Source organism: Ambystoma mexicanum, chromosome 3q, assembly GCF_040938575.1.
Source record: "Ambystoma mexicanum isolate Mex_15411 chromosome 3q, UKY_AmexF1_1, whole genome shotgun sequence".
NCBI classification, from domain to species: Eukaryota; Metazoa; Chordata; class Amphibia; order Caudata; family Ambystomatidae; genus Ambystoma; species Ambystoma mexicanum.
The window spans coordinates 342,899,892-342,926,677 of record NC_090926.1 but is presented as its reverse complement, the minus strand read 5'-3'; the positions used below and the strand labels follow the sequence as shown (position 1 = coordinate 342,926,677).

Here is a 26,786-nt window from a genome sequence, read left to right as displayed (position 1 = left end):
AGGGCTTCCCGGAGCAATGCGAGAGGTTAGGAATCATTTGAACCCTTCCAGCCATCACCTCTTTGTTTTGGCAAATACATCCGTCCCTTTGCAACACCATAAGGGCTTGATAAGCCCCAGAATGGTCCACACCCATTCCCAGACCCTCCTCTACCCCTCGCAACCCCCCTGCTTCGTTCTGGCTCGGGCTCCTTAGCACTAGGCCAAATCTGCTTAAAAATTACTGGCAATATTGACAAGTTACATGACAAGTAAATTAACCTATTAACTGCTAAACAAACGCAAATGTGACTTTTTGTAACCTGCAAAATTCAGCTGTATCTAAAATGCTTGGATTTCTTACGAGACATTACATACACTGTGTGCGATATTCAGAATTCATTCATTTAAATGAAGATTTGACAATGGAGAATGTATGTTTACACCTTCTGGTTTTGAGCAGTCAAGAAGGTAAAACTATCAAGGAGAAATTAGTATTGCCAGGTCTGGTCTATATTAGGGTGGTGTCAAAAATCTGTTCTAAATCGCAGCGATGAGAGGCAGTGTCTGGGTTTTCATAACCGTCACTACCAACCTGTAGTGCTGGTGTGCCTTAAGAAGAGCAATGGCTTCATAAACCTTGTGGATGGAGAGGAGATGGGAAGCGGCCTGGACATACTGCTCCTGAAAACAAAGCTGTTTCACAAAGGCTTCCACAGTCCAAAGCCACACCTGGTACCCAGCTGAAAGATAAGAAAAACACAAGGCGATTCATTATTATCAGCACACATTGAAGCTGTTAGAAAGAACAATCAATAGTGTATGAGCAGGGTTTCCCTTATGTTCATTGTGACTCTCACAAAGGTAGTGTAAACTGAGCAGTATGACTTTTCTCTTGGTAGGGGAGTGGGCTGGTAATAAATACACAGACACGCATGATAAATGAGGTCTACACAGTAAACAAACTGAAAACTGCGAACATGTACTGTTTCATAAAGTTGCTTATCAAGGTAAAATCCACAATACAGGCAACTACTAAAATTCAAAGAAACAAAGCAGGTCTTGACAAAACGATAAAACAAGCCTTGACAAAACCAATAGTGATGGCTGGTGTATGATTAAATATAAGATGGATAAATGGGAACATGAGGATTGAGGAATTAAAGAGCAAGGGAGGGTGTGTAGATTAATGATTGTGAGGATAGATGGAGGTCTGGGAAGGCATCAGGAGGAAGACTGGGTCGGCATTGAGAAGGACTCAAATGATAGCAGAGGAGGACTGGGTCAGCATTGGAACAAGACAGCAGGAGGAAAAGGGTTGGAACAGCAGGAGGAGGACCACTGAGAAAGCAAGAGGATGACAAGAGTAAGAGGAGGACAAGGACCGAGGTGGCAGGAGGACAAGAACTGGTACACCAGGAGGAAGGTAAGACCGGGATGGCAGGGGGAGTAGTAGAAGGGCAGAGATGGCAGGGGAAGGACAGGACCGGGTCGACAGGACTGCCACAGAGATGGTTAGGGGAGAACAAGGACCATGGGGTGACCAGGACCGGGACGGCACAGGGAGGCCAGGGACTGGGATGACAAAGGAGGACCTGACGACAAAGGAGAAGGACTGGGATGGAGCAAAAAGACTGACCAAGGAGAAGGTCTATGCCCAAGTACTATGCCCAAGGAAAGTGACTGGTAGCTTTTTCAAGTGAGGGGTAGAAGGAGGCTTAGGGGCTCAAATGGATTAGAGTGACAAGAGCTTTCATTCAATCAGGGTATGCCCAACAGCGATTTGTAAGGGTCAGGCTCAAACCTGATTGCATGTATGCTCTACAGGAAGAAAACAAGGCAAACTACATTGTATTCATACACAAATCTGAAAAGCCCATATACACAGCAATACTCTAGCCTAGTTGTCTTTGCAGACATCCAACCGAAACTAAAAGCAGTGTGCATCACTAAAAATACACCAACAAGTAAAAACAGGTAAGCACAAAGTTTCAAGGTAACTTTTCAATACTTTGTTACAGTTTTAAAGAGTCTGTTAACATGCAGTGTTTATGAAGGTTGCAGAAAAGCTACTAGGCAAGGATGAGTGCAGACATCCCCTCTAATATCATGAGGCCATTGCAGATAATGTATTGACCATGCAAATTATATCCAAGAACTACCAACATGTGGCCCTCTGGACTGTAGATCCAGGGACAGCAGCAGCCACAGCAAAAGGACACAATGTCCCTGGAAAGGTCAGCTTGGATTCTGGTAAGGAGTGTAACCAGCCACGTAGGCAGGAAAAAGTATGGTCACTTAGGAGGATGAAGCAAAACACATGCCTGTAAGCGGATCAGACTCTAAGCAGGAGCAGTAATGCTGTTCACGTTCCAGCAGAGCTCCCTTCTGTGTGTCGGTACAATGCACAGACCAAGGGCTTCAGGGGAGCACATGGGGAGCACCTGAAACTGGAATCTTGTAGCCAGTATGGGATAGTGCACGTCTTCAGAAGGATCTGGAGTAAGCAGTAAGTCATCGGTGTAGTCTTGTCCCCATCAGCTACTTCCGGATAAGGTCTAGCAGCATTCAAATAAAGAAGGGCTCTGGGTCTGCCCGTTTTTATTAAGGGAGACACGCACACCTTTGCTCCCCTCCCCCCTTCACGCTTTGGGGGTGACTCTAGCCAATGTCAACACCCAATATATATTCACAGTTCACATCTGCAAAATGGGCAAAATGACAGTTGTTGCTCCTGTGGAACTTGCATAAGAAGGACCACCAAGGAAACAGCCAAGTCACAGTACGTAACATTTTTGCTGCGAGTTTGCTCCTTTTCAGGTAGGAAAGGACTACCAACTTTGTACAAAGGTCATACAGTAAAGCAATCGATCAAGAAAGTACACAGCTGGCACCAACTGGTGACTGACAAACTTTCTGGGGCAGGAAACTGGCACAGCAACAAACAGGGATTCTCAACAATACCATACACCTACGGTGGTAGACTTATGAACTAATGAGGGTGGCACATAATAAAATGTGTCTTTTACAAGTGGGGCTGTTAACCAAAGTTGCAATGGTAAGGGAAATGGTTCAAGACACAGAAAAAGTTATCAAAAATGCAAGGGGGCTCAGACAAGTGTGAACAGAGCCCTAACAACAGAAATACACAGCAAAGTGGGACAGTTTTCTGGCAGCCAGAGAAAAATATAACACAGCTTCTATGCAGCCAACCCTGCAACCTATGTTGAATCAGACTTTAACTGTCAAGAACACTGTATGTTCACTGCACCAGCAAGTGCAGCCTAATAACATGCCTAAAAATGAGGGCCACAGAACCATCTTGGAAATTGGGCATTTTAAGCTAAGCAGGTGGTGGGACCCACATTCAAGGTTGCAAGGACGAATGGGGGTGGGCCCTATCCCCTTTGAAAGCAAGAAGGGTGTCCGGCAAATTTGTACAGGCAGACTCAACCAGATACCATGTTAGCTTCAGGGCTCATAACATGCTGCAGCAACTTAATAGTAGGGTAGGAATCAGATTTCTGCCCTTCCCCCTCTACAATTTTGGAAAAAACATTGGAATTCACTCAAGCAGACCCTTATGGAAAAGTCAGGCAACAGCCTTTATACATTTCATTATACACAAAGTATATTAGGCTGCTCTGGCTTAATCCCCACAATAGGATGTTATCTAGCTAAATCTCATTCCCAGATTTTAAGATCTGTATATTGTAAATTTAGAATGGGAGATTTCCCGCTTGTGCAAATTACAGATGTGTGAGTTGCACATGAAGGAAGATTATCATGCTGCTTTTATTTGAAAGAAAACATATCAAATTGGTTGGTAATGTGTTCTGCTTATAGGCATCTACATCCCATTTATATTACACCATTGTTGCTGCAGTACGCTGGCCGAACATTTTTTTAATAGAAAACACAGCAAGCACCTAGCAACTAAAGCAGACAGGTTTGCTTTCTGCAGCCAAATTTGCCCAGGTATTTTTCTTTTTAAGTGGACTAATAAGGGGCATTCTCCTAGAATACTGCAAAAACTAATTGAATAATTTGACTACTGCTTCCCCAATCCAAGTACCCAAGACTACCAGGAACATTATGGAATTAACATTCACAGTAGCAATTTCAGGGTAACAAATGCTGCTTTTAGTTTCATGTACACAGGCCTGGACTTGAAATTAAGTAGGAGTACTTTAAAGATTACAGCAACACATCACATCTGTAGTGGTATGTTTTCATATGTTTAAGTAGTTGGATTCAATGTCACTTTGAAAAACTGAATGTGCTCTCAGTATGCAGTGCACTTATTAAATATAGAATGTGGGTTATGGTTTGAAAATAAGGTGTCATTAATGGATATTGGCCCTTATATTTCTCTGTTCAGCACTTGATAAAAGCTATGAGATTTTCCAAAACAGGTTATGCACATTTATGAGGTCGGAACTGTGACAATTCACATAAATGGATTAAGGAAAATTTAGATTTTTAAATAGTTTTACAATGTGGTACTTAGATTACAACTCTTCTCCCTCCCTCCCCCTCTCCTTCCCTCCTTTCCTTCCTCCCTCCCTCCCTCCCTCCCCTCTATGGCTTTGATGGAGTATCACATGAGCATTTGCATATTTTGCCTGTTGGTTAAAATGTCTACTTCCGTTTTTCTGCCTACCCCTAACTATATGTGTTAGATGCCGACCACCAGTTCCTAGGACCTTCCACATATGGCCAGGATGGGACATGGACTGAATTGTGCAGGCTTTATCAGCTTGTTAAGTTTTGTGGTTCCCTGGTTTTGTTTTCCCCACCCCCTGCTGATTAATGTCCTGTGGTAGGGGGCCTACATCCAGTGACATATTAAGGTGTTGTGCTGCCCTAGGCATAACGAAATGTGTGGGTACCCCACACACTTTACTCCACCCTATTCTTCCGACTCTGTCCTCTTTGCCAAACTCTGCCCCCGCTTATCTTAAATACATAAAAAGCAGAAATATAATATTAAATTACAATAACACTTCACTATACTATAGTGAGGTGTTTTTTGTAAAATGTGACACAATGCTACTCATATTTCACATAGAACATAGTTTTAGCTGCATGCTCATAACTTCCCCCCCCCCCCAGCTCCCCCATCCTATAGCTTGGCAAGGAAGCTCTATGGCAACTGCACTTGTAAAGGTGCTTTTTCCATTCAGTTTGTGAATCAACTGCATTACAATTGTGTTCACCTCACAGCAACATGTCTTTAAAGGGGTAGTTCGGTAAGAAATTGGGCCAATCGATTGGGCATGTATTTTAGAGCATACGCTGATCGTTCTTTAAATACATTCCAATGCGGCCGGGTACCGCCATCTTGTGCTAATCTTATCCGTTGATCCATCGCCCTAAGTTTAAGTGGCTTTGCTGCACTCATTCAGATAATCCACCCACAATTCTGACATCACTAGGCGCTCACGCCCCATTTCACAACCCCAATGAACATCTCAGGTCAATGTCCTCTGTGCGCAATCTATTGACGTGTCTCCACGTGTTCCTCGACAAGCGTAAACAAACCCCTCTGATCACATAACAGAGTTTCCTTTTCCTTTGTGTCAATGTTTTTCATTTCGCGCTTTCCTGACTGGTTTCAGCTCTGTTCAGCTATCTGCCAAGTACGACACACTGAGAACCAGTACTTATACTGCCTAAAATGAATGAACTCAGTAGTTGCTTTTCATTTCTTATCTTATGGGCAAATGTCTTTATCAAACCATATTTAACCATGTGTCCTTGTGAGCCTTTAAAGTTTGAGCATATTAATCTTGTCTTTTCACGATGTGTTTTTGTAACCGGTTTCTTCGCTGGCCTTTTTTTAATATTCAATTTTCATGCATACAAACAAAAACGGTTTTATTTACCTCACAGTTTTTTTTTAATAAAACATTTTTCATTGTTTTCAACACAAACCATAATAACAGTCGTGCATGTATGTTCAAAGGATTTAAATTTAATAGGAAAATGGCTCTTGAGCTGTGGATTTCCAGTGTCCAAAATTGAAAGCTGAGCCAAGGATGTCTTGAAAGACGTGAGGGGGAATTGATTACACGTCGCCACAGACTTCTTTGCAAATTACTTCCCAATGCAGATCCAATTGAATTTCAGCACACATAACCAGGTGATTAATGGATGCTGAATTTTTAAATTAATTTTACTATTTGTGTACCTGTATGTTAGGTCTTTTAAATGGCCACTCAACATATTGTAATAGTCTGAACAGAACATAATTAACAGTTTAGTTTTTGGGTAATATTTCCATTGATATTTTATTACACAGGTTTGCTGCGTGACACAATGTACAGTGGTTTGTACATTTTGAACTTTAGAATATTTTGTGTATCCCTACTTTAAGAGATATTTGAATAGTTCAGTGCAATGGGAGCCTTTCCAAACAAACTCACATTGCAACCTTTAAAAATAGGAAATTATTTTTAAATGAACATGTCTGTCTTTACATAGAGCGCACTGATGGAATTACAGAACGTTACCATGGAGGAAACCAAAGAAACGTCCAACATCCTAATAGTGAGGCCAAGCTACTTGCGCACAAACTTTTTTAAAATCATGTTTAATGTGGTCTAAATTATAATACTAATGTCCATTTTCTACTGAACAATGGTATGAATATATACACCGATTAAAGGACCGTGATGCTACATCAACCACTATTCCTTCAAGTTATTTTTTTTAGAATATTTGTTCAGATGCCACTATACAAAATATGTATTTGTTCAAGTTAAACTTAAAACATATTGATTATTGTTATGTATAATATTAGCTTTTGATACAAACTGGCTTGTAGGCTTCTTTGTCAATATCGACCATCTTTTAGATGTAATTTATTTTTGATGTTACATCTTTATTATTACAATTACTGGTATATAGGCAGAGCCTGAAACTTCAACAATGTACTCTTCTTCTACTGCAACCAGTCTGGAGGATAGTTATTGATTGAAAAAATATTTTTTACACTTATTTGTTTGATAATTTGCAATACTGTCAGCAAATTGCAATGCATTCCATCAACAACCTTGATGTATTTATCGCAGAAACACATGCAACAATGAAAGTAAACCTTCAGAAAAATATACAGTCAGTGAATAACAGACCCTTTTGCTATATGGTGTACGTTTTTGTTTATAAACTTTAGCTGCTTAGGGAAAAATGCAATCACGGAAAGAAAATAACACAAAAATGCATTAAAGGGGCCACAATGTATTCAATACGTTTTGCAGGATGATCTCTCACCGACCCCCTGCGACATCCCTGAAGGTTATCAGGTCCAGTTTTCATATAGGCGTTTTTAAAATGTTACATGTTCACAGTGTTCGACTTTATGTCAATACTAATTTAAAACGTTTAATCTGACGATTAACCGTTTCTTTTAACGTAGTTTAACTTATATTGTAAGGTTTTCAACCTTACAATATAAGAGAAAGCAAATCATTAAATCGACTTTCTCAAGATGTACTTTGTGAGATCAAAGATTTTAACATTACATTGTTTAACAATTTAATCAATGTTCTTTGAATTTGTTATGTACAAGGAATGTACTTCTGAAACGGTTGAAATTAAAGAGACACATGGACAACAGTTATACATAAGATATTGTAAAATATCAGCTATCCATTTGAACTGTGATGCAATATTTAATATGTGCTAATGGTTTCCATATTGACATTTTGCTATATATATATATATGATTCTTTAAATGGAAGCTGTTTTTGCGTTTGGTCTGGAGGTCGGCAAATCCAATTTGACTGTTTCAAGAAAAATTCGGAAAAAAAAGGTACAAAAAAGGTACATAAGGGTTTTTTTTAAAAACAAAATAAGTTATTTATCAGTTATTTCATTGATATTACATTTTCATGTTGTAATTCATATATTACATTAACCATTTTTTTCTCTTTGATTAGAGGCCTAGGAAGAAGAGGAGCATAACTACACAAACTAATGATGTCGCTTGCCAAACCGTTGTCACTTGGGAGCAATTACATATTGAGGCTCAGCATGGTCCTCACAAGATTCAAAATCGTGATGCAGATGTCCAGTGGCTGGAATTTTAATTAAATGTCAGCAGTGAACCATGGAAATTAGCCCTGGATCATTGTTACAGCACACAACGTCACCCAGAAGAAACAGACAACACAGAAGATTTTTCAGAATTGCTCACAATCCACACCCTCTAAAAAAAGCTATCTAAGAAACAGACAATGTTCCCCGTTTCCCAAAACTTGTGGACAAATTGGAAATATCACACACAGAAATAACCGAAGCATCTTCTCTACTGATTGACGATTGTGCTTGGGATGTGGACTTCACTCTTCCTAGTGTTGAGGACTTATCGATCACCATTGAATCGCAAACCAGTATACTTCAGGATGATTGGATATTAAAGGAACCAAAATATATCATATTCGACTGGTGCCTGATCAATATTATGAAAATGATTAAATGTGATCATTAATTGCATAGAAGGATTTGTGGGGAGCCGTTGGTGAATTTTACTTGTGTAGTAAAAGGCACCAGGCTGAAGATCAAGGGTAGCTGTTTACACCACCATAACTAATTTTCATGGTCTGCTCCACCTATACTTGGAGAAGTGCCTTCTGGAAATGTACTTTGTTCATCTGCTTTGCTGATTAGCGGATCAACGTACAGTACAATTTCAAGTTTTTCTAACTTTGTGGGCCTCGAGTTCCTTTCAAAAACCTAGTACGACAAATATCAGAAAGATTTATTTTCCCCCTCTATTAGCCAGACATGGACACTCAAACAGATGTCAATGGACAATGCTCGCGCTGGCAAAAGGCTCTGCCTTGCTGGTGATGGACAGTGTGACAGTCCAGGATTTTCTGCTAAATACTGCACTTACCACTTACAAGACATGAAAACCCAAAAAATAGTGAGTTCAGTTGTTGTGCAAGTATCTAAATGTACATCTTCTGTTGTCATGGACAAATATGGTTTCTTTAAGTCCATTCAGAGGAGTGCAAATAGACCTCACAGCCACTTACTGGCACGTTTCAATAGCCACGGCTATGCGAGAGCAGTTCCTAGACATAAAGCATCAATATGATGCATGGCACGTTGCACAATCAATAAAAAATAAAAAAAAAACTGCTGCTGGGGAATAAAAGGCTACAGAAAACATTTTAAATTGGTTACAGTCTATCAGAAACCATCTTTGGTGGAGCTCCACACCTTGTGATGGATCTGTAGATATTCTGCTTGAAAATTGGCATCAATTAATGAACCATTGTTTTATCATACAATCTTGGAAAGAAAATGAACATTTCCACAAACGTGCACATGGACCATTGAGCAAGGAGCAGGAGCGTAAGAAAAGGTGGTTGGGGCCAGGCTCCCCTCCTCACACAGCACTTGAGAATATTGTCTATGACAAAATGCTTTAAATAAACATGAGGGGACTCTTCCGAGTTCTGCCCCACGGGAGATTTGGATGTGTTCCATAATAAGCACCTAAAGTACAGGCCTAAAAGGTTGCATTTTGGCATAGATGGCATGGAGGTTTGAAGACTGGCTGTACTGGCACACAATGAGAACGTTGGAAGGGAACAAGCAAAAACTGTAGGAATCTTCAGGATGCCTCGTTACAAGAAGTTTACCAAAAGATCAAACAGTGGGTGGCAAAGTCAATCTTTCAGCAGATGGATTTAGAATTTGTGAAAGATCTCTCCAGCCCTTCCTTGCCCCCTCCCACTTACCTGAAGAGGTTGCAACGCTGCACTTCTCAAGTCTGAGGGCCATAATGGAAATGGAAGAGTGGCTCATCCTGAAAGAAAAGGTTGAGGGCTGCTTGTCGCAACCTGTTTTTTTCACAGAAATAAATGCCTATTAGCACACTGGGATGTAAACCTGTGTTGCTAATACCCATAATGACGAGTTACCCAGGCAGTACCGGGTGGTAATTTCCAGGGGCCCATGTTAAAGGCCCTCATGAAGCTAGGAGCCGTTACCACCCAGTAGGGCCCAGGTAACTCGTTCTGGTCATGATAAAATGCTGCTTGTAGGAGCGCTTACCTGTCCCTGAGATTCAGGTTTACCATGGGAGATACATTTCTGCTGGGCACAATCAATATTTACATTGATGGTTAATGATAGTACTCTTAGCAGCACAACCATAGAGTCTGGTATTAGAACAACAAGCCTCCTAATGATGTCCGTGCTTTACCACGCTCAGCCAATTTGTGGCGTTTCTCCATATAGAGAGATGAGGCAATGTGGCCAGAGTTAGTTATTCCTGCTCGGAGGGTCCGTAATCCTAAACACATATACGGTCGATCTACCAAAGATTATCCTGCTATATATTCTGTAATATTAAAAACATTTAGGGTACCAGGTCCAGTTGTGCTTAACCCCTGCAAACTTAAAAACAACAAACATTTCCTGCACACACTTCTTTCTGGGAAGTGTGGCTACAGATGACCAGCGGGAAAGACAATTTCCCAGGAAGGAGTGGATCAAAGGCGATTTTCTAAACATAGGACTATGAATACAGGTGCCTTCTTAAACATGTTTTATGAAATCAATGTACTAGGTGAAGGCTCGTCCTGCCATCCCCATCTAAGACCATAAATGATAACACTGCTGTCCTGGCTCCATCCCTGGCCTAATGGATCAAGAGCTCTCTTGAGGCAGTTCCTCCTGGTGAAAACGTCAATCTCATCCCTAAAACAAAGTCAACGACGATCCTAATGTTCCTTCCAATTATCAACCGATATGAAAAAACCTTCATCGAAAAAGTCCTAGAAAAAGCAGCATCTCACCAGCTGCAGGCATTCAGTGAAGCCGACCTTCCCTTACATGACTGATTTCAGGCCAGCTAGAGAATATGAGCTTTTCAGATCCTTGTACAGGAAACTTCAAGACATCTTCATCCTCCCAGACCTTTCTATGGCCACTGATCATCAAGCATTTAATCCCCTTGAGCCACTTGCAGTTCACCGTCGGCATTCAAGGTACTGATATTAAATGGATTTCTACTTTCCTCGCTGAAAAAGAACTTTCTGTTGCATTGACACCACTAAAAGAGGTGATAGTGCATTCAGAGTAGAGAGTTGTAGTTTGGAAAGGGTCAATTAATTCTGCTACTTGGGTATTGATACAGCAAAAGGGCTAAAGTGGCATACATACATTAAAACCCAAGCAAGTAAATTTGCTCAGATAAATAATAAGCTACAGGTATAAAATAGGGGGCCTCCCGATGGACCACACCTTACCCATTTATAGAACTAAGTCCATACCAGTGGCTGCATATGGTGCAGTGGTATGGGGCCGTGCTATGGGGCCATCAATGTCCCAAGCTTTTGCAAAGGAAAGAGAAGGGGTTTTCCAGGCTACTTGGCACACCAAGAATGCAGCCGGATACATAGTCTGGGGCACATTCAGTTACAGCCCGTAGTACATTGGCTACGCCTGTGGGGAGAATCTGTCTGAAGCCTACCTCCAAGTGCAGCTCTTGGTATGACTCCGATCTCGCCACCCTGAAACGCAAGTGTAGGGTGGCTGAGAGAAGGTGGAGGGCATCAGACGCATCCTCTGACAAACTGGCATGCCGCCTGCTCCAACGGTAATACAGACTCTCTGTCCTGACCAGGAAGAGAGCCCACATCCAAGCCCGCATCTCTGCGGCCTCTAACACGGCCAAACTCTTTCAAATCTGCAAAGAGCTGGCCAATCCTTCAGCAGTCTCCACACCTCCTGTTCCCTCCCAGGCCCTCTGTACGGCTCTGGCTTCTCACTTCACCACTAAAACTCAGGACATCCTGTTGTCTCTCTCCTCTTCCTGTATCCCTCTGGCTCCCTCTCCTGCTCCTTTCTCCTCCTTCTCTCCTACCACTCCTGACCAGGTTTCTAGACAAGTCAGATCTATGAAAGTGTAATCCAAGCAGGTGCTCCCAGGCTGCTCCAGAACCATCAAGGACCACATTCACACCCTTGCTCTATCCTTGGCAGATTTCCGCAATCATTCTTTTTCCACTGAATTTTCCCCTCTCCCCTCAAGCTCTCCCTTGTGCACCCCCTCCTGAAAAAGCCTTCTGCCAATCCTTCCGGTCCGGCAAACTACCGCCCAATCTCTATCGCTGCTTTCTTGGGGAAACTTCTAGAAAAGCTGGCCATCTCCCAGCTTACTCTCCACACTGAATCTGTTAGTTGTCTCCATGGCTTCAGAGCAGCCAGAGGCACAGAAACTGCTCTTCTGTCCTCATCCTCCTTGATCTTTCCTCTGCTTTTGACAGTCAATCATGCCATCCTGATCAATCGTTTCCGTGAGAACCTGGGCATCAGGGATCAGGCCCTGGCTTGGTTGACCTCCTTCCCCCTGGACCGACGCTTACAGGTCCAACTTGGGTACTTTCTCTGCACTACCTCTCTCTCTATATGTGGTGTTCCCCAGGGCTCTATCCTCTGACCCTGGCTCTTCAATGTCTACTTGGCCCAATTTGCCCACCTTATCTCTACCTTCTCCTCTAACTTTCAGTGTTATGCGGATGATACTCTGCTCTCCTTCAGACTACCCTCAGCCTCCTCACCTCTCTCGCTCATTCCTGACTGTCTATGCGTAATTGGTGCACCTCCAACGATCCCTGCCTTAACAACAGTAAGATTGAGATCCTTCTCTTTGGGACCCATGTTCCCGCTTTCTCTCTCTCACTCACTCTGGCTGCCCTCCTTGGGCCCTCTTCATTTACCTTCCTGTGAGGCTAAAAACCTTGGTGTCATCTTCAACTCCACTCTTTCCATTTTCTCCTCACATCACATACCTTGCCAAGAAGGCCCATTACCAGCTGCACCTCCTCAGAGGTATTCTTCCTTTCCTCACTTTTCCCCCAGAAGCTCACTGTACCCAGAGCCCTGGTTCTCTCCCTAGGCTGGACTACTGCAACAGCCTCTTTCTCAATCTGCCTTCCTCTACTCCCTCCCCGCTGTAACTAATCCAGAACAGGCCTGCGAGACTTGACCTGGGCCTCAAGCCCAGGGACTGTATCTCTCCAGCCCTGAAATCTCTCCACTGGCTCCCGATTGCTGCAAGGAACAGGTTCAAGACCCTCTGCATCATCCACAGGGCTTTCTGGGTCTGGGGCATGCACCACATCCAGCTCTCTCTCTCTCTTCCTAAACACCTTCCTTCTCTAGTCCTTTGCTCAGCCACCTCCAACTCTGAAGGTCAGACGATTCTCCAGGCAGAGAGTGGGTGGTAGAGCTCTCTCTCCTCTGCAGGTGCCTCACTCTGGAATGGCCTCCCTGCCCCTCTCAAACTTGAGCCGGACTACCTGAAGTTGCGGAAGCAGCTCAAGACCTTCCTTTTCGCTTCTGCTTTCTCTCTCTCTCCCCTGATGACCAAACTGTATGCTGTGCGGACTAGTTGCCTGGCTACCCTCAGTCTCACTGGTACCTGGCTCCCCCTTGATCACTAGCCTCTGCATGGCTGCCACGCCCACCGCACACTTAGGGGCTGTATCTGGAACCCTACAGTCCCCTGCCTCCTTGCACTTCCCCAAAGCGACGATGCCCTGGCTGCACTTACTCAGAGCATTGGTACCCTGATTGAACTCACAATAGTTGAAGAATCCAAGCAGAAAACTGGAGCAGCAGACATACAGAAATTCAATGTCTCCAGATCTCTGATCCTCTCCAGGTTGGACTACTGTAACAGCACCTTCCTCAATCTGCCTTAATCTTCCCTTTTGTCCCCTTCAAGTAATCCAGAATAGGACTCCAAGACGTATCCTTGGTCTCAAGCCCAGAGGCTGCATCTCTCAAGCCCAAAGATATCTCCACTGGCACCGGGTGGCTGCGAGGATAAAGTTCAAGACCCTCTGCATCATCCACAAGGCTTCTGGGGCCAGTGACCCCACTTTATCCGACTCTTTCCCCAAATACCTCCCTCTTAGAGACCTTCGGTCATATAGCTGCAATTCTCTGCAGATCAGATGCTATTCAAGCAGAGTGTGGGGTAGATCTCTTTCCTCAGCAGGATCAGCCCTCTGTAATCTCAGGCTGATATCCTTAAGTTCCAGAAGAATCTCAAGACCCAACTTTTAACTTCTTCATTCCCTTCCCCCTCTGCTAATGCCCCATCTGTCGAATTGGCTGGCTGCCTGGTCCCTTCTGAGCTCCACAGGCCCTTCTCGCCCAGTATAGCCCATCACCCTGTCTTCCTGCCCCCCCCACCCCACAACCTGCACTTGCCCTTCCAGGCGCCTTTCCCCTGACAAGTCTGGCGAGGTGTGCCTCCCTACCGAGCCTGGTCCACCCCTGCCCTCGTGCTTTGCATGTGGTCCTCACTCCCTGCTTCCCCTGGAACTTGCCCAACTGGCCTCCCCTTAGCACTTGCTTAGCCCGATTGGCCCTCTTCTTCCCCCCTCCTCCTGCCCCCCTGCACTTGCATACTGCCTCTTTCCCCGCACCTCCCGGCCCATCCTAGCATTTTCCGTTCTACCGCAAACTACACCCCCTCCTGATTTCCTCCACCGGCACTTCTTGTTACTGTTCTTGCATGATCTGAATGACGAGGCCTAGTAGGACCGTTATTTTTTTCTTCCCAGTCCCCACCCCCATGTTTTTGTCTTGTGGCACCTTAAAACACAATTTTTTGTATAGGTGCTTTACAAATAACCAATAAATAAAATAAATGAAGTCTAACCTCGCTGGAAAGTAGGAATCATGTTAAGTGGCTGCAGAGAGCAATATACCAAAGGTTTATGTGCCACAGTGTAAGCCAACATTGAAATAAAGAGTGAATGAATATGTCTTGCCAATGTGCACCATGAGCATGTGCCTGTGGGCTTTGCACATTTACATCTTATTGTGGAGGCCCACATGTGAAGGACAACCAGGTGCGCATGCATCAATGCAGAAATCAATATGATTGCTGGAATAGCTATACACAGAAGCCGGTAAGCCTTTCAGAATTTCACTCATTCGAGGCATGCTGGAATGCTAGTGATGTAAACTTTATTTTATTGTTGCTCATTGCACGTGTTGCCCTGGCTGCAACAGTCCACCCAGCCTGGTGCAAAATCCCCTCCGTTCCCGGTCTGTTCGCGCCATCTCTATATATTAAACCACCGCATTTTTTATTCAACTTCTGTTCATTTCGGAAAAGAAGTGGCCCACCTTGGGCCAAAAAACTGTCCCACACAATTCATTTTATTTTCTTTTTTTGGGGCATTTCCCTATTGAAGTATAGGGACATCCGAGCCTTTCTGCACCTCGCCTAGGGTCATCTTTGCATTGGCTGTCAAGGATAGCATCGATTTGAAAATCTTGTGCTTGGTCTATAAATGCATAAATAACCTGGCTCCACTATACTTAATAATTAAAGAAAATCAGGCAGTATTACCCAATTCGTCAACTGCGATCGAGTGACAATTTGTTACTGGAAATACTGCTAAGTATGTATTTACAGGAGACGGTTGATTCGGAGTGTATGGTCTGAAAACATGGAATAAGCTCCCTATGAAGATCAGGGCATTCAAATTTCCATTTATGTTTTGGAAGGCTTTGAAAAAACTAAAATGGATCTGGTTGGCTCAATTTAGCTTTGACCTTTGGTTTGACCTGTGGAATCGGTATGTGCGTGACTCCAGGCAGACTTATGTGCAAGCTGCGCCGAGATACGATTGATTTCGTCACAAGCGTGTTATAAGTATTTCAAATATCAAATGTAAGTGGGATTCTTGAAATATTTTGTTGTTTTTCACTGCAGAGCTTGCCATTAATATTGTTCAATTTTGTGGCATGTGTTCCCAAAACGAAACTACCTCTGACATACTGTGAACGCTGGATGAAGGGTTGCATTGTTATGTGTCCTTGAAACCACTGCACTAACAATTAAAGGCCAAAATGTGTCGAATATCCACAAAGAAGTGATAAGATTCACAATATTGAACGCCTACGTAGGAATGTTAAGTTTCTATTACTGAGATTTGTCTTTCGAAGCGGTTGGTCATCCGTCACATAGGGAGAATGGAAACACAAGACACAAAGTAAGCAAAGTTTTAAATAATATCTATGCATGCAAGGATGGCAAGTGTTCTATAGGCTACATGATTTACATTGTGATGGAAGAATTTTCAATTTGATGCAAATAGACATTGTACGTGTTAATTGTAACTTAAGTTGATAGTGAACATAAATATGTACTGTGTATATACAATTATAAATTTGATACTGAAATATATTATGCTTTCTCGATTTTCCATAGTTATATTATACCGATGTGCACCATGGGTACAATTTTCCGGTCAACGGCTTCTGTAAGCGCAATTGGACGATAATTGTCAACAACGCATCTGTGATAACCATTATCTGGGACGATCGGCAGACACCAAGCTGTCCTTTTGCAGTTGCAGTAATAAGGAGCAACATGGCAGCCTATAGGTTCGGAAAAAGTGCAGATGTGAAAGTGTTGCATTTGAAATGTAAACCACAAATTCCTTCTCTGTAATGGAACACCATGTACCTCGATCAGAAATTGGTGATGAAGATAATAACTTTTTGTGAAGAATGCAAAGACTGGGATTAATCGATTGATGAATCAACATTATAAGATCACTGTTCACAGTTAAACAAAAAATTAGAACCATGCGATGTTCGCTAGCTATAACCACTATTGGAAAAATGTACCCATGTTTTCGTGGACTTAATTACCTCTTTTCAGCATTATGTCAAAATTTACAGTACTTGTTATGCTCCAGACTATTGCTGTTTTCTTCAAAATAAACTGTTTTTATCTTTTTGCGTCTGTTGTGGATGTGCATTTAAATTCCTGTTTCAACATTAGATAATGCGATGACAGGGTACTTTTGGCTAGGCTGCCCACTAATGTCATTAAAATAGGTCATCGTGAGCATCAAGTGATGTCAGCGTTAGGGGCGGGTGACCTGAATTACTGCAGCGAGGGCACTTGAACTAACGGCAATGGATCAACAGATAATATTAGCAAAAGATGCCTGTGCATGACCCATTGTTTTCGCATTTATTAAAATGAAAAAAACTCTGGTAAATTGCATTGGACATTTTCTTTTTTAAGAACGATCCATGTGTACTCTAAAATATATTCCCGACCTATTGGGACAATAACATTTCTGAGCGAACTACTCCTTTAATATGGTCTTTGACTTTTTTTTAAATACATTCTTTGTGCGTTTTGTATTTGTGTTTTGGTTTTTTTAAGCACAAACCTAGCTGGCCAGCAAAAGGAGCACTATACAAGGTTTACATAATCCCTGTCGGAGGAATCCTCTCATCATAAACTGCAAACTCAATTAGAAACTCCTAGTTCTGTAAATGTTCACTTTGAGAACTGTTGCTGCCATATTCATATAAAATGCATCCCAGGAGGCCCACATTGGGCATAATTAGCCATGGCATTGCTCGACTAGCTAGGTAATAAGGAACTGCTCTTCTAATTCTGAACATAAATGAACCAAATACTGGTATGCTAAATGGCCATATCCTTGACAATGGTGAGAAATCCAGGATATTAAATGGCAATATTGTGAATACCTTGGGTTTTGATTTTGAAACACAACCTGGAGATCATTAAAAAGAAGTGTGCTTTTTTGACAATACCGGAAATGAGTGCAACACCAGGCATGTCATGTAAACACCAGAGGACTTGAGAGAATCAGGCCAATACACCCTGAGCATATAGTGTCAAATGGTGTGAGCAACTGGGCAATGGTTTCCAATGCCTGACAAATGACTAGACATTGGACAAAGCCAGTCTTTGTTAATGCTTTATTTGTTTTTAGTGGGGGAACTCCAAATGCTCTCCATTCATTTTATTTTTTTGTTTAATACTCAGACCTGGCTCAAGAGCAGCAGAATGCTGTATATGGTGTGGGGAGCCAGCGTGGTGTGGGGAGCCAGCGATTGGACTGGTTCTTTAACAGCAGTGCAATACTCCGAGTTAAGATCTATGTTTCAATATGTGCCCATTGTAATGAGTGCTTGATCCTTCTTTATGACTGTTCAAGTGCAAGGTCCCCGGTGCCTTGGTTGCCCCTCTTTTTATGCCCACCTCACCTTTTCACCAATTACACTTCTCCCCACATGCTGCCTTGCCAAGCTTTATTTAATGTATAATTTTGCACTCTTGTGCACCTGCACTTGGCGTTACTGCATTCAGGCTCTTTGTTGTTTTCCTTCTTGGACATTAAGGAAATACAGTTTTTCCACGTTACCATGAACTGGGCAGCTAAGTATTTTCTCGCCGTTTTGTTTATCACTCGTTTTTTTAACCAATCTGCATTTTTGGTCGTTCCAATAGTGTTAATGTTCATTAGAACAGGATCTTTACCACAATCCGTCAACAGCAACAATAAAGAAATAGGTAGAAGGTGGTGACCCACAGACACATGCATGTTGTGAAAAATATTTGAAATTCTACAAAATCACAGCCATATCCTTTTGTGTCAAATATACAAATGTCATCATGGAAATTTAATACAATTTAGACAATGGGGTTTGTTTTGTAATTAACATTTTACAATTATTTGCAGAAAGGATTTGGAGGGTAATCCTGCGGTTCACACACCTCCTGCCTCTGAAGCATTCCCACATCTAAACACAATGCCCACATTTAAATGTCTGCTCTGCTTCCTTGCACAACAATGGGCGCAGTAAATATTACATGCAAAATGTGGATTTAAAATGTCTCTTGTAACGAGAATACATAGGTGATATGATCAGCAGGGGTCGGCAACATGTGGCTCTCCAGATGCTTTAGAATACAGCTCCCATGATCCCTCACCTTTGAATATACTGACTTCAGCTGATGGGAGTGGTTTAAAAAAAAAAGTTTATATAGTGCTACATGCCCGAAGGCCCGAGAGCACCGACACAACAAAAAAACAAGCAGACATAGAACACATTAGACAGGGTCAAGATAGTTGGTAATCCAAAAATGACAGCATTTTTTCAAATGCCCCTGAAACAGTACAAGCATTCAGAAAATAGTCTATTAATCCTCCTACAAATCGACTACCAGTCTCAATGACACAAACTCACAAAGCGGGGCATGTTACTGAATCCACATCTGAGAACAATACAGTCCATGTTCTTCTGGGAACACCACTCATCCAACTCACACATGCGTAGGACCTTCAGATCTGAAGTTCGAATAAGCCCTGGCCCTGTTCTGTCACAGCCATGGCAGTACTTTATTATGGAGGGTGTCTCTGGGTTCTTTAAATACTGGTTTCTCTACGTTCGTGATGACATTTCTTCTATCCAAAAAGAGTTCTCTTACAGTGTTATCCCTTATTACCGACATCTGGGATTTACCCTGCCTCAGACTCTGATCAGAAATAGAATTAGTCTCACAATTATACAGGCGCGAAGCCAGTGCGGGTTTATAAGAGGCAGAAGACAAAGTTGAAATCACAACCTGTGAACGCGCTCCGGTTGTTAACGAAGATCGCAGCACTGCATGTAAATCAGAAGGATTTTCAAGCCCCTGACTGTCAATTCCTATCTGCGTTTGATAAACATCCTTTTTCTCCAGATGGAATTGCGATATGCACTTGTCCAGCCAGTCCACCCATATGCAAAAATCAGGGACGTTATTACACAAGTTGAGTTCATGAATTATATTAGCCTTAAGTCACAGACATTGTGCAGGAGTAATGTCCTCCTTCTGAACTATAGACTCAACAGGAGATTCCCCAGACCCGAACAGGGGCTGGTGAGAAGGGTGTATCGGGGGCTCATTAATACCCTTCTTCACCCTTTCCTCAGAGAGTTGTAAAACTATAGGAGAGGACAACGTTATGCCATTGGTACCGCCCAACCAAGTTTTAGCAGTAATAGCCCACAAGTCTTCCTTGTATTTACTTGACAGAGCCTATTGTTTCCATTTCCAAACTTGCCTTATAAGTGCAAGAAGCCTGGGACAAGACCTCCTCCTCCTCATCATCATCATCATCATTATTACATCATCTGAGCATATATCTATTCTCCTACCCTGAAGCCTCTGTCTCCTACGTACACCGAGTATCCTAAGCGCAGTCAAACGATTTCTGTTAGGTGTTGTATAAAGCGGCGTTATGGCCGTCTCTCTGAATGCAGAATTCTCAAATATTGGGCCATCCCGGCCAGGTTGTTTTGTTCTCCTCGAACCAGGACTAGCAGAACTGAGAGGTACGGAGGAAAGACCAGCTGAGTGCACAGTTGGTAGCTGAACAAATAGGAAGGTTCAGCAGGGAGCAGGCTTGAGGTCTGTGGGGGGGTGGAGGTGGGGTCAGGAAGAATTTTAAGATGGAAATGCTCTGGTAACAGGCATAATGCACTATATACATGTATATCAGACTACAAGAAATCTGGCTTTCCAATATGATAAAAGTGTCAACCAAATTTCCCGGCAAAATAGATCCTTCCCACAAGCTCTATATGCACACACGGTTCCAATAAGGCAAAGCCCAGACAAGGCAAAACCACAAGCAATATACCCAATCTTCTAGCCCTAGCCTGACAATGGGCGCCACAGATGCCATTGCTGGCCATGGCGCTCTGCCAGCTTTTGTAAACACTCTGGCAGTGCTGTCTTCCCACCCACAAAAAGCAAACACAAAAATGTCAGAGATGAAGAACAGTGGGTGTGGGGGGGGGATTAGTGCCAGTAGCCACTGATACCAGAGGTCGGATAGCCAACAACTCACAAAGTCAGTGTGCAGAGTCAGCAAGCACGAGCCAGGGTGTTCGAGCTTATCAAACGGCAGCGGCTCCACTCCCACAGCCTCGCCAGCAAACCTGGCATGCAGGACACAGGCAACAAGCTCGGCATGCAAGAGACTAGAAACGCCGAGAGAGAACGCAGAGTGCTCTGACCCTGTGGGCCCCGTGGACAGAACAGTGAGGAAGAGGAGGTGAAACGCTAGAGGAGAGCACCCATCAATGATCCTAGAGCGTCAAGCCACGCTGTCAAGCACAAGGCTGCAGCCGCTTCCGACGCGAAACTGTTGCATTACCAAGCACTGGCAGGAGGGCATAAGGTTGCATGCTCTTAAATTCTTTATGTAACTACAAAGTCTTCAAAGCTATCTCCAGGTTACCTGAGTGAACTTCACTCTGAAGTTTGTGTTCTTTTATACATCTTTTATGTAATGTTGAAAAAGCGGGTCGGATATTTGTAAAAATGATTAATAGAATGTTAAATGAAATACATGTATGTTCAATTATCTGCGTGGTAGCCTCTTATTTTCAAAAGAGTAATGCCATGGAATAACATGATTTTTAATAGTAAGTGCTAAAATAAAAACGAACATTCATGTAAATCACACACAGCTCTGCAGACTGAGTAGCTCAGATGGGTGCTAGAGATAAGGGTCACTAGGTTGAGTCCTACAACTGGACAGAATCCATTTATTTGGGTGGGGCAGAGGGCTTGGATGGAGATGTGAGAATTGTTCTCATTGTTCAGATGTTTTTCTTATTTTATGATTCTTACATTGTAGGTTGTTTGGGTGAGGGACTGGGCTTTTCTATGTGTTGGGTACCCAGTTCCTGTGCTTTCATTTCACATCTGTGCACACGCTGCCTGAAGTTATCATGCACTATCAGGCTCACTGCTGGTTCTTACCGCGCGAGATGAGAGGAGGGGAAACCCGACTTAAAACAGGAAATACACCATGCTAAAAAAAAAAAAAGTGAGATACATTTGAGAAACTAGAGTAGCTCAGCATACTATACATGTGTCCTAGTGCTCGTAGTTGCTGGGTTCGAGCACCATAACTGGGTTTTTTATTTTGGGTGTCGTATAATCTTTTTGCTGCACTATGGTCTTTTTTGTAACAAAAAAATAATTATGCATCTTACTTTTTAGGCCGTTGGAGGGGGGCTTTAAGCTCTCATGTTTTGGGCACCCACTGCTCTAGGTCGGAGTCTGGCTGCCCATGCTTTCCGTTTCGTGTGCAATCTGTCCAAAATGAGCACACACACACAGACTCACTCTTACTGCTTGCCCCGCGTGCTGGGGCAACATGTCGTCACTGGCCTGACATAAATGACATCTTAAGCCGGACAGTCCAACTCAGACAATCAAGCCTCGTTGAAAAGTGAACGCCATACAAAATAAGTGCAGTCTAAAAGAAAGAAAGTCTGAAATTATAGCCCTTCCTTGCAATATGCCGCCCTAGGTCACAGCCTAAAATGCAAATAAGTCATTGGTGGGAATACATAAAGAGTATGGGTCCCATAAAATGAGTCTGCAGAAGCCCCCCCAAAATGGAATTCTGTTCCAACAGCGTCCCTGACCGCAACTATTTTCTTGCAGCCATTGTCGGGCCTCTGGTTGTTGGCCCTGGATGTTTTCTACTGGGTTCCGCAAAACTTTCCAGGTCAAAACTGAGTGTGCGTCAGCACCAGTAAGTCACTGTGAGAAACTCGAGGGCGTTCTTACAAGTAGTCCCCAGGGATCCGTTGCTCAGGTAGTCAGAGGAGGGCCATTGTTCTTCGATCCCAACCTTGGAGGCGGACAAGCGAGGGAGGATCAAATGGGCAGAGGGTCCTTGGGAACTGTGGGGAGAGCGTCCAAAGGCGAGACACGGTATCCCAACGGGACAATAAGTGAGAAAAAACAAGTCCCAGAGGCTTTTATGGGATATATTGGTTCTATCATCCCTGATCCAGTCCACAGTAACCCCAATCCAAGAGAGGACAAGAAAGGATATTATAGAAAACTAGGTGAGAAAAAAGATCCAATAAAAGACATGGTCTCAAGGAAGTATCCATTCACCTTCCACTACTCTAGACCACAGGGAATACTATCAAGTCCCATGCTTGTACACCAGTATGTCAGGGGTACAGAGTGACCCACTGAGAGGGAAAGCTATCCCTTTAAATGAGGGATGTACCGAACTTCGGCTTCGAGTCACTATTCGGTCCAAGTTCAGCTGAAAAACAGCAATTCAGTTTCGGCAGAATAGTTTCTGCCATAGTGACTTGAAGCAGAAGTCCACCTTCTATGATTGGAAAGTGTGACAGTGTCTAGGCTGCAGAAGCCAAATCAACCGTTTGCTTACTGGCTACTGCAGCATGACCACAAAGGAAGCAGCCTCTGCACTTTGAAATAGGAGTTGAGGGAAGGGAACAGTTCTTTCATTCCCTCGCTAGCCATGCCAACGGACCAGCAGACACAGTATCAGTCCAGCACCCAGCAGAGCCAGAGACTAACTAGGTAAATTCCCTTCCCGCCCCGTACTCCAACACAGTGAGGCCGCTGGCAGCATTGTTTGAGTCGGGCCACCAGTGCAATACCGGTGGCCCGACGGCACCCCCCAGACTCACAAGGTCGCAGGGGCACTTTGTTCCCCTGGTGGCATCGAAATATGTAAAGTGCCCCAGGGTCGAGCTGTGCCATATAAAAGTCTGGCACCAATGAACAAGTGGCCCACAGATGCAAATGGCTATTCATTCTTTTTCTGACACTGTTTGTATAGTACCCAAGGGGGTGTTTTTTGATAAAATGTGCTGCAAATTGTGCATTTTAAAGAATAGTCGGCAACACTGGTCAAAACTATTACCCGCATAGTGAAGTAACTCATCAAACTGGCCTACTATGACCCCCCAAAACGGGTCCATGCTAGCTTTGTGTGTTTTTGGTTCAGGTATTTGCCCTATTGCCCACTCCAAACTTGGATCTGGGGTCACCAGCTTTGCCCCAATATTGCAGCAGTCAGGGGAGCATTAGGAGGACTTGCATGCCAGGGGGGAGTGATTTTCAAGGTGGGGGAGTGACAGGGGACAACATTGGCCTCTGGTCAGTGCTTGGGGCTTGCTGGGCTTGGGGTCTGGCATAGTAGTATAATGGCGGGTGCAGCAGAACCCTCCATTTGAAGTATTTGCTTGTAAGCAATAAAACGTTGATGTACACTGCTCTCAGCCGCTCAAACATAATCTTTTACTTTTAGTCGTACAACTGCCCTGAAAAGACGCAGCACCAACCAGGGAAGCTCATCTCTGAGACCGGCTTGCCTTTCCGTCTGGATGCAAATCACTGCCTAGTGCCTACAAATCTGGCGAGTACTATGGGGGTTGTACTATTCCAGGCAAGTTTGAGGTGGGACGTCACCACTCTGTGCATATGCCTGATAAACAAGAGACTGCTATATTATGGTGCCGCAGCCAGTGGATCTAAATAGTTTTCAACTCTTGGCAATTTCAAACCCGGCTTTTGTCACTGAATGCTCATGTTTCCTATTTTACATCATTTTACATGCCTTTTTAACAATATTTAAGTAAACCCAAAGAACGCTTCAGAGCCAACATTCGATACAACCCTGCCAAAACATACTCTTAAGTTTGACATTTGCTTTACATTTTTTTTCTGTCACCAGAACGAGAATCCGATTTATGTAAAGGTCCTCAAGCAACAGCTAGGAGACGTGACCCTATCCCTGGCCCAAAGCAGCAGAAACCCTCATTGTCAGCATGATTAGCATCAAGGAGAAAACAAGCCCCGTTTGGGATTACTTTACCATTAAACAGGATGATAACTCCAAGGCAGTGTGTTTGGTGTGCCTATCGGTTTTGTCTCGTGGTTCTGCAAACTCGAGACAGAGCAGCATATCGGCACTGACCAATCATCTGCTGTCCAGGCATCACAATGACTATGTTCAATATGAAAGGAAAAAAAAAGACTGTTGTAGTAAGAATCAACAGCAATGTGACTCCTGCAAAGTGCAGTAGGGCATGGTCACAGCTGTCCATGCAAGATTGCCTGGCCAAAAAGCAAGTCTGGCTTCCGGACAGCACTTTCCACATGCTGTGCATCACAGTATTGGCAAAAGGATAGCATTAGACTTGCAACCATTTCTGTAGTTGAGGATGTAGGTTTTGTGCGTTTACTTTTTACCATCTGGTAAATATTTTTTGGTGCGCATCATCCCTGGCCTGTATGAAAAGGTGAGCAAGTATATTGCTTTTGAGGTTCAGAGTGCTGAGAAAATAGCATTTACTATAGAACATTGGACCTCTGATAATACTGTAAAATCTTTTATGAGCTTAACAGGACATTGGCTAGCCAGCAACATGAAAAGGCATGGAGTTGTGGTGCAGCGTGAGGCTTTTGGCGGAACCCATACTGGTGCTAAAATAGGCTTGGCATTCAAAGAAATTCTTCAAAAGGTGGCAAAATTATAAGTCACCCACCATAGTGACTAACATACTCTTAGTCATTAGTGCCCTTTCCTCCATACTGCATGTGTGTCCCTCCAAGGGACGGGAGACGGAACCTTTTTCACCAGAAAAAAACTTCTTCCCCTTTAAATGTAGAGGGCGTGGGGGTGCGGCCATGGGAGCATACACTGCCCTGATTCCGCCCTCCGGCGCCACACCTCAGTCCCCACTGACGCGTCGACAATAGATTTAACATTGCTTATGACACAAGTATTATTAGGGGGGAGGATGGTGGGACGTATGGAGGAAAGGGGACCAAGGACTAAGAGTATGTTAGTCACTACGGTGATTGACTTACAATTACTCTTACATCCCGTCCCCTTTCCTCCATACTGCATCGGCGATTAAAACTGAATGTAGCCTCAGGGTGGAGAGGGGACCCTCCTTAAGCAAATGGGTTCCTGAGAACCGTCTGTCCGAAAACCGCCTCAGATCTAGAGCCGGGATCCAAAAAGTAATGCTTGCAGAAAGCCAAGGGAGTGTGCCAAGTGGCTGCCCTGCTTATGACTTGCCAAGGGACATTGCGCTGGAATGCGATGGCCGTTACCTTGGCCCTGACAGCGTGGGTGTGCATGTTCGCCAGAAGCGGCTTGTGCGGACCCTCGTATGCGTCTTTGATGGCTGAGACCATCCAGCGGGATATGGAGGCCTGCTCTTGCACCTCCGAAAGTGACAAACAGGGCGTCTGATTTGCGGAAGCCCCTGGTCCTGTGAAGGTAGAATTTTCAGGGCACGCCTGACATCCAGGCAGTGCAGAACTCGCTCTGCCTTGTCCTTGGGAACGGCAAAAAAAGTAGGAAGGACTATCTCGTCGATCAAATGGAAAGCAGGCGGCACCTTTAGGCAGAAATACTGATGTGTCCGCAAGACTACCTTGTCCCTGTGAAAGGTCGTATATGGTTCTGAGGCGGCAAGCGCCTGGATTTCGCTGACTCTGTGAGCCGAGGTGAGGTGAGGCCGACTAGTAAGGCCGTCTTAATGGGGACCAGTCGGATGTCCGCAGAGGCCATTGGCTCAAATGGTCTGTGCGCCAGGACGCCCAAGACTATGTTCAGGTCCCACATTGGGTGTGGCCTCTTGATTGGCGGGTAGAGCCTTGCGAGCCCCGTCAAATGTTTGACAATCGGATTGGAGGAGGAGAAGACCCCCTGCTCTGAGTTCCTGTAAGCCCCGATGGCTGCGAGATAAGTGCAGGTGTCCACCTGTATGCCAGAGTGGGCGAGGTGCGCCAGGAAGAAGAGCATGTCGTCCAGAGTACATGCCAGGGGGTCGATATCTTTGGAGTCTGCCCAGTGGCAGAACTTGGTCCATTTACTTTTATGCTGGGCCCTGGTAGCCTTGCTCCTTGCGCCCTGTATGCTTTCCAGGTTAGCCTGGGAGAGGCTGAGGTGCCTTAGCGTTACCTGCTCAGGAACCACGCTGTGAGGGCTAGTTTCTGTGCTGGGCCCGTCTCAATCAGTGGCATCTCCGAGAGGCTGAGTAGCTCCGAGAACCGTGGCCTGGCCGGCCACGATGGAGCTATTAAAATGATGTTGAACTGGCAAAACTCCTTGATCTTGCAAATCACTCTG

At 44.0% G+C, this 26,786-nt stretch overlaps 1 protein-coding gene across 2 annotated transcripts in view; it reads right to left on the bottom strand.

Moving 5' to 3' along the window:
- The window catches only part of GEMIN5 (gem nuclear organelle associated protein 5), a 1,331,385-nt gene that overhangs the window by 404,387 nt on the left and 900,212 nt on the right, over positions 1–26,786 (bottom strand). For both annotated transcript variants that reach the window (XM_069653955.1, XM_069653956.1), the window contains exon 22: positions 575–722. In XM_069653955.1, the coding sequence (XP_069510056.1) occupies positions 575–722 (148 nt within the window). The remainder of the gene's footprint in view (positions 1–574; positions 723–26,786) is intronic.